Genomic DNA, 9,656 nt, shown 5'->3' with positions numbered 1-9,656 from the left:
ACCCACTAAGGGATAATATCTATCCAATATACTGCTAGGAGGGTACCCAATTATTGTTACACTAGTGTTGTCCCAAGTGCAATAAGTGGGTGCAGGTGAAAGGGGGGGTTTTACCCTAAATTTATATAGCAACAAGAAAATGGCGGGGAATATGAGGTACTCATCAACTTGCAGACACTGTACTCTGTTGATTAATCTGTTTATTTTATAACCAAAATGATAATAAAGACAATATACAGACACTTATGACATACTATGTCGTATGTCTTCTGTATGTGTTACTCAGTAAAAATCATCCGTGTCTTTACTCATGAGTCATTGATTTTTTTTTTTTTAATTTCCATTCACCTCCATTATATTTTGTAAATAGGTCTCTTATATATTCTTTTTTTTCTTATTGACGCAATGAAATTGCCGTCTCCATTCAAGTGCCTTGTGACTTCTTATATGTTATTTCTCTTATTACAACCACTTCTATTCCGATCTTCCTGAAACCAGCCAATCATGCTGCTGCAAACTCTGACTTTCATTTGGAGATGTTTATTACTCTCATTAATTCAAACATCTTGGTTTTATTTCACTATTTTTTTCTTTCTTTGCACTGTCTTTTAACTTGTTTCAATCATTGGACTGCAGTCATGTTTGGGACACATTTTTTTATGGGATCTGAACTACTAAGTTACAGGAACATAAATAAACTATTTATAAACTATGGGATCTGAGTTACAGAAACATAAATAAACCAACACCAGTTGTCTAGCAGTGGTGGGAAACGCATGTACATAAACACACACACACACACACAAACACACACACACATTGTCATTGTTGTCATCCAGCCCATGTTGGTATGCTTTGGACATTACACTCACTCACACACTCACACACACACACACACACAAACAGTGAAGGTACATGATTATGTGGTTAGGGTATTCCGCTCAAGATCATATGGTTGTGAGTTCAATAGTTGATGGCATGTTGTGGCCTCGAGCAAGCTTTTTTATTTCACGTTGCTCCACTCCACTCAGCTGACAAATAAGAGTTGTACCTGTAATTCAAAATTGCCCGCCTTGTCACATTCTATGTCCTGCTTGAATCTCCTTGAGAACTACGTTAAAGGCACACGTGTCTGTGGAGTACTCAGCCACTTTGATGTTAATTTCACCAGCAGGTTCTATTGAGTGGATCAACTGGTGCGCTCATCATAAGTAAAGGAGTGCCAGTTTTACACACACGCGATTGGCCTCCACACTGTTTCTCTCTACCAAAATTCACTCACGAGGCTTCAGGCAGTCCAGAGTTGTAGTAGACACTTGCCCAAGCTGCTGTGCAGTGGGACTGAACCCAAAACCATGTGGTTGCAAAGAAAGCTTCTAAACCACACAGCCATGCTTATAAATACAGTAATCCCTTGCCATATCACATTCACCTATCGCAGTTCATTATTTAAGCTTACATCGATTCTCCATGGCGTTGTTTTGCATTTATTTAAAAAAATATACAGTACAATACCGTTTGTACTTCATGCATTTTCACCGATTGCGGAGGGATTTTGGAATGTAACATCTGTGATAGTCGAGGGATTACTGTACAATAGTAGTTTTATTATGAAATTATTTCCCCTTCAAATTTTAAAAACATTTTTTTCTCCCTAATTTTACAAATATAGCAGATTTATTTCTTTATTCTCTGATACAAGGTTCTGGTTTTAAAATGATCTAAATGAAAATCTTCCATCAAAATTCTATGTTAACTTACATTTCCAAACATCAGCTTCATAATGACAGTTATTTTACTAAATTCTTCATTTTCAAAATTAATTGAAACAAAGGCAGTGAATTTCCACAAATATGGTAACAAAAGAGTTAATGTCTATAAGCTGTTCTGCCTTGGAATGGAATAGTTTGACAGGATTTGATTTGTCCAGTGACTGTGTGGTGCTCTGACTCTAATCTGGCTTAATTTGAATTGGTAAGGATCCCTTTCCTAATGCCAACCACTTTACAGGGTGGACTGTCTGCTTTTGTTTGTGATGCCAACAGTAGGAAGTCACCATATAGCTTACAAGATGAAAATCTTTTTGATTGAGGGACTGTAATAGAGGGGGTATGTATATTTGGGGAGTCTTGCATACTGTAACCCTTCCAGTTTAACCCTTTTGCCAGACATTTTTTCACAGACTACAGTAATTTTATACTAGGTTAAAGTATGAATAAAGGGGCTAGAAAAGGTTTCTTGGTGCAAAAGAGATACATGGCCCTTGCATTTTGTTTGTTTTTTGTTAAGAGAACCTCTCAATACTGAAGCATTTTAACCAAAACACACACACACACACGCACTCACACTCACTCACACACACACACACACACACACACACACACACACACACACACACACACACACACACACACACACACACACACACACACACACACACACACACTCACACTCATACTCACACTCACACTGTTCTGTGTTTGTAAATGTCGATTAAACTTGTGTCAACACTGAACTGAACAGTGTTAAAGTATTTAAACATTTGTATAACTATTTCATAAAATGAAGGAAAACCAGAAAATTAAGTTCTAAATAAGTTTGTCATAAAACTTTGGGAATTTTTGAACGAGAGGGGAAACGAGACTGTTGATTAGTGTCTGTGACTAGGAGTGGCCCTGGGCTTGGCTGGGTCGAATTGTGTTGGATTGGGTTGTGATAGTTAGTGTGCTGCTTGTACTTCAGGTGGAGACTTTACAGAAGAGACTTGAACACACTGCTGAGGAACTGGTCCAAATGCACCAGAACAACATTGATTTAATGAGTCAACTACGGACAGTGTACAGCGAGAAGGACATCAGTAACGCCACCCCTGACACTAACCTTTCAGCTCCACAGGTACGACGTGTCAGTTCACGCATCTATGCATGCATGTAGATATATATATACACATGCATAACTCGTATGAGAGCACATGTAAATGCATACAGATGCATGCACATACACATCCATACACATGCATGCATACAGACATGTATGTACACACACATACTTTCTCTCTCACACACACATACACATGTATAAATTGTTGACTGAATCATGCTCAATGCAATGGAATCTGCACATAAGTCACATGATTGCAATACAGCAATCACCATCATCATGTATGCACACATGTGCATACCTGCATATACAGCTTTTATAGAACAGACACACTCACACCTCCATGTGATATCTGGATAAACAGTGATATTTGTGATTGATTTCTTCAATATTGATCTGTAGTTTAGTTTATCCCTAACCTCTCCCTACCCCTAAACACATCCAACACTTCATCAATCTTGATAAATCACAGTCACTTGATCGTTTTGTCCTATGTTATTGTATCTTTTCAGTCCTAGTTTTTTTTTGAATTTTTGTCATTCTTTCTCCAACTCTCCCTACAATTTTAGAAAATAAGTCTTTATTGTTATTATTATTGTTGTTGTTGTTATTAAGGTGGCAAGCTGGCAGAATTCTTAGCATGCCAGGCAAAATACTTAGCAGCATTTCATCTGTCTTTACATTGTGAGTTCAAATTCCACCACGGTTGACTTTGCCTTTCATCCCTTTCGGGGTTGATAAAATAAGTACTGAAGTTGATGTAATCAACGCATTCCCTTCCTCAAACTTGCTGGCCTTGTGCCAAAATTTGAAATCAATATCATTAAGTCTTGAGCTGGCCAAAGTGTTAGCCTGCCAGACAAAATGCTTAGAAGTATTTCATCTGTCTTTACTATCTGAGTTCAAATTCCACCATGGTTGACTTTGCCTTTCATCTTTTCAAGGTCACTAGTGCCGCCTGAATGGCCCCCGTGCTGGTGGCATGTAAAAAGCACCCACTACACTCTGAGTGGTTCGTGTTACGAAGGGCATCCAGCTGTAGAAACTTTGCCAGTCTTCAGTCAAACCGTCCAACCCATGCCAGCATGGAAAGCGGACGTTAAACGATGATGATGATGAGCCCTAGGGTCGATGTAATCGACATATCCCCCCCCCCCTGGAATTGCTGACCTTGTTCCAAAATTATTATTATTATTATTATTATTATTATTGAATAATTAGAGCTTATGCATCTTATGTTGGCCAACTTGAGAAGTAGGCTTTTACCACCATGGGGTAATATCAGGAAATATGGCATATGTACAATAATTATAATTAAATTTTAGCCAAAATTTTTTCGTGCTCATTATACAAAATGATGAAATGAAAACTAATTTTTTTTTGGGGGGGGGGGGGAATGTTACCCTAAAATGCTTCTTCCCATAACTAATATCATTCTTTCTCCTCCTCCTCCTTTTCTGTCTCTGTGATTCTGTTTTCTATCCCCACTCATCCTGCCCCTCTTATGTTAACTCTCTGCATCCCTCTTTTACTCTTTCTCCCTTTATATGATGCCAAGTGTAGCTGGAGAAAACAAACGAAATTTATATTGGTTGTTGTAATATCAATTAATTACTGATGATGATAATCCTTTCTATTATAGGCACAAGGCCTGTAATTTTGGGGGTGGGAGATAGTTGACTACAGCGATCCAGTGTTCAACTGGTATTTATTGCATTAACCCATAAAAGAGTGAAAGGTTAAGTCAGCCTCAGTGGGTTTTGAACTCAGAACATAAAGATCTGGAAGAAATAGACCACGCTAACACAATTCTGTTAGTCCATCTCCCTACTAATAATAATCATCACTTTACGTCTGTTTTCCGTGTCAGCATCGGTCGGATGCATCTTCACACCCAAAGTTATTTCATCATCGAGAACCACTGCTTTCATAAGCTGGTGCTGGTACTACGAACTTGTAATGATTGTTTCTGACGTAGGCACAAGGCTACAAATTTAGTAGGAGGATATGATTGCATTGATTCCTAATATTTTGCTGGTACTTGCTTATTAACTCTAGTACAACGGAAGGTAAAAATAACTGACCCTGGCAGAATTTTAAACACTCATTATAAAGGGACATAACTAAACTCTACCGTCTCCTCGGTGAAGGGACACAACTAATTGCTACAATGGCTACTCTAGAAAAACTTGGGCTATGTATGCGAATGGGGAGGAAAGGGTATGGTCATTTGGATAAACCACCGTATATTACTGGTACTTATGCAGTTGGTCTTTAAGGGCTGGAAAGGAAAATTTACGACAGTAGTTTTTAATTCAGAGTATAAAGAACTAAATAATATTGGGCAGTTTTTCTTGTCTCTTATAATTTCTGATAAACACAACGCCATCAAAGAGTGGGAGAAGTTTGTATCATAAACCAAGGGAACTGTCTGGCAATTTGATTGCAAAAGGGTTCACCTAGTCTCAGTATTCAATTCCTGCTGAGCACTACCTCTCTTTTTTTTATCCCCTATATCTTATTCCATTGTAGAGGTAATGAATTCCATTACTATCTCTTTGCCTTTCTTTTCCCCAATTTTAAGCTTTGCCTTTTTTTTTTTCTCTGCCTAATTTATAAAATGTTTTGGTGCTTATTGCAAGCTATTTTTTTTTCTTTTACAACAACCTAACTTGGCATCTTTGTTGCATTTTATCCTTCTTGAGAGCATTGCCTTGAGTTTTTCAGTGATGCATTTAGTTGCAGCTGCTTTGCCAACAGCATTTGATTTAACATTTTGCTTGGTTTACTCAAATCTACAATGTGTAGAAGCTGTTGTGTAGTTAAGAAGATTGCTTCTTAACCACATGGTTTCAGGTTCAGTCCCACTGCACAGCACCTTGGGCAAATGCCTTCTACTATAGCCCCAGGCTGACAAATCCCTTGAGAATGAATTGGATAGGTGGAAATTGAAGAAAGCCTATTGTGTGTGTGTGTGTGTGTGTCTGAGCATGCTTGTGTCTTCTTGTTATGGCATCACATAATAGTTGCAAATGATAACCACTGGCAAACAAGAAGTGTCACTCATTTCCAGTATTCTGTGAGAACACGTCTGGCCGTCAGCTCTTGCTTGGAAACCTGTGAGGGCATCCAGCTGGTTTAAGAAAATATCCTCATTTAACATCCAATTTTCCATGTTGGCATGGGTTGGATAGTTTGACAAGATTTGATGAGTCAGTAAACTGCTTTCAGTTTCAATGTCTTCTCCAGTATGGTTTTAATAGTTGGATGCCCTTCCTAACGCCAAATACTACAGAGTGTACTGGATGCTTTTTATGTAGCACCAACACCTGCAAGGTCACCAAATAACTTGCAGGACCAGACCCTTCAACCGAAGTGGGGGTAGTATTGGAGGAGGTGGCTTTAAAAAAATGTTAGTTTTTCAATTTGTTTGTTAATAAAAAAAAAAACAGACTAAGACTGATATTTAGGAGGATATGAGGGTAGGGGTGAAAATAATAATTCTATTATAGGCAGAGAACCTGAAAGTTTATGGAGAAGGGCTAGTTGATTACATTGATCCCAGTTAAGCATTGGGGTCAATATAAACAACTTACACCCTCCCCCACAATTGCTGGTCTTGTGCCAAAATTCGAAACCAATATTTTATTATTAATAAAGGTAGCAAACTGGCAGAACCGTTAGCCCATGCAACAAAATGCTTAGCAGCGTTTTGTCTGTCTTTAAGTTCTGAGTTCAAATTGCGCTAAGGTCGACTTGGCATTTCGTCCTTTCAGGGTCGATGTAACTGACTTACTCTCTCCCCCAGAAATTGCTCACTTTGTTCCAAAATTTGAAATCCTTATTCTTTTGAGTTTTCAAAATCATTCAGGTGCCAAATCAAATGCTTCATGGCATTTCTTTCAAATTCTCAAGTTCCAAGTTCAAATCTTCTCGAAGTCAGCTTTTGCCTTTCATTCTTTCTGGATCCACAAGATAAAGGCCCGGTCTTATACCAAGGTCTGTGTAATCAACTAACCCCTTCCCTCAAAATCACTTATCTTGTGCCTAGTAGCAAAAATGATTAGAGTGAATGGCCCGACTCCAAGTATGCACCTGTAGATTGGCGAGCAGGAGAGAGGGCTCGTATTTTTGATGACCAGAGTAATCTTGGATCTGTGGAGTTCCTTGATTGGCTCTAGTTGGAGTTTCTCCTTTAATCTCGAGGGCTGCATCATTCATACTCTGCATACTTTTATAGCATTTTACTGTTTTTTCAATTTCTCTCTCCCCATCATTTATGTGAATCCCTACACAAATTGTTGTCTGTCTTTGTGATATCCCCTTCATTTATGTCTCTGTGGCTAATAAAAGAAATTATTAATTACAGTTTATTTGTTGCTTCTGTTGGTTATAAACAGATTGTCTTCCATATCTGACCAACTGTCATAATACTTCCTACACCCACTTCTCACCTCTTACACCACTTCTCACTATAATATATAAATCAGAAAACACACACACACACACACACACACATATATATCATAATGGAATAGGGACGTTTAAATTAATTACACACACACACACACGCACACTTAATGCTGGTCTTATCACAAAGATGTACACACACACACACACACACAAATTCTGATGTACACAGAATGACACACTCACATGCACACAGGCACTTCATCCTGCTCTACCTTCTCCCCCAACCCCTACCAGGGGCACTTCTGACTCCCACTTATCTCAAGTGTCAATTCTCTCCCTCTTACCTCTACCACTACTGTCAACTTTGTCTTTTCCCACACTGACTTCTGATCTACATTACTTCTTTACAATTTTCACCACCACTGTCACCACCAGCATTTCATCCTCTTGCTCTTCACCCTGCTCTCTCTCTCTCTCCTGTGGATGGACTAGTTCTGTTGGTCCACATCCATTACCTGCTGCCAGACTGTCTGTTTTATGAACATCAGGAGGTGGGTCAGGGCTTAGGGGAGAGTTGATTGGTCAGTTGGTGACATTCACTTGTCCTATTAATAACAGGTTGAGGGTTGTTTTCCTTCCTGCTTTCTCCTTTTCCCACCCACCCATTCTCTCTCTCTCTCTCTCTCTCTCTCTCTCTCTCTCTCTCTCTCCTGTGGATGGACTAGTTCTGTTGGTCCACATCCATTACCTGCTGCCAGACTGTCTGTTTTATGAACATCAGGAGGTGGGTCAGGGCTTAGGGGAGAGTTGATTGGTCAGTTGGTGACATTCACTTGTCCTATTAATAACAGGTTGAGGGTTGTTTTCCTTCCTGCTTTCTCCTTTTCCCACCCACCCATTCTCTCTCTCTCTCTCTCTCTCTCTCTCTCTCTCTCTCTCTCCTTACTTCTCTCACTCCAGCACCACCACCACCACCAGCAGCTAGCTGGCTGCTGGTGGTAGTGGTGAATTTATTTTATCAATGAAAAAAATAACCTCAACCAAGTGTGGAGTTGGCCTTCTTTAAAGCTGAACAACATTCTCCTCCCCTCCCTCTAACTATTTATTACCCCACCCACACACGGTGACTGCAGTAGTCTTCTCATTTCCTCCCTACCTGCTGTGTCCCTGATTCCCAGGTGAAGACACTTAAGAGAAGCAGGTGGGTGCAGGAAGTATGGGGTACCCACCACAAGGTGACAAGTGACAGTAGGTACCCTACATGTTATTTGTGTAAGGTTGTGCTTACAAGTGATGCACACACACACACATACACACGGTGGCATAAGATTTACTTATTCCGTTGCCTATCACTGATGTTGTCACCTCATATATTGCACAACACTTGACATTTTTTCTGGGTTTATAACATTCAGCTCTTGGAACGTTCCTCTGAAATCTTCATCATGCTTTCCGAGGTAATATCCACATCGATATTATTTTATTATTATTATTATTATCACTCAAAATCACATTTGCCTTTTTCATCTATGTATACACACTGCATGCATGCGCTCACACATTTTCACAAGCTCATACACTATTTGGTGTATAACAGTGGCTATAGAAGAAGGGAAAAAAACAATTTTTACTAATGATGATAATTTTCTAAAATGTCACAAAGTTAAATGATTGTATATTTTGTTTCCTAATGTAATTCAAAACATGAAAGGTGTACAAAACTGCATTAAATTAAAATAGGCATCTGCATATCATGCTAAATGTATGTTCACTGTTAAAAAGGTATGATGCTATGGTTATTGTCTGAGAGCAAGTCTCTTCATAGATGTTGTTAGATAAAAACCTGCCTTATATCAGAATGAGGTGAACATTGTTGCAACAGTCACTTGTGGGAATGTAAGATGTATTTCAGTTTTCTTAGGAGATTTCATGCTTGAGCAAAACCCATGCCTCGATATATATAGGAAGCACATCCAGTAAGCAGCGAGCTGGCAGAATTGTTAGTACCCCAGGGAAAATGTTTAGCAGCATTTCATCTGTCTTTACATTCTGAGTTCAAATTCTGCCAAGGCCAACTTGGCCTTTCATCCACTCAGGGTTGATAAAATCAGTACCACTTGAGCTCTGGGGCCAGTGCAATCGACTCTTCTTCTCCCTTGAATTTGTTAGCCTTGTAACAAAATTTGGAATGAATATTTTGAGGCATGGTGAGCTGGCACAATTGTTAGCAGGCCTGGCAAAATGCTTAGTGGCATTTCAATCATTCACGTTCTAAGTTCAAATTTCACCATGGTTGACTTTACTTTTCAATTTTCCAGGGTCGATAAAATAAGTACCAGTTGAGTACTGAGATCACTGTAATC

At 39.1% G+C, this 9,656-nt stretch overlaps 1 protein-coding gene across 1 annotated transcript in view; it reads left to right on the top strand.

Annotated features, from left to right (window-relative positions):
- The window catches only part of LOC106876527 (putative leucine-rich repeat-containing protein DDB_G0290503), a 259,001-nt gene that overhangs the window by 226,821 nt on the left and 22,524 nt on the right, over positions 1–9,656 (top strand). The window contains exon 13 of the mRNA XM_052966733.1: positions 2,743–2,895. Within this exon, the coding sequence (XP_052822693.1) occupies positions 2,743–2,895 (153 nt within the window). The remainder of the gene's footprint in view (positions 1–2,742; positions 2,896–9,656) is intronic.

The sequence above is a fragment of the Octopus bimaculoides genome, chromosome 3 (genome assembly GCF_001194135.2).
Source record: "Octopus bimaculoides isolate UCB-OBI-ISO-001 chromosome 3, ASM119413v2, whole genome shotgun sequence".
Classification (NCBI taxonomy): Eukaryota; Metazoa; Mollusca; class Cephalopoda; order Octopoda; family Octopodidae; genus Octopus; species Octopus bimaculoides.
The sequence above is the reverse complement of the archived record's forward strand: the minus strand, read 5'-3'. Positions and strand labels throughout refer to the sequence as shown.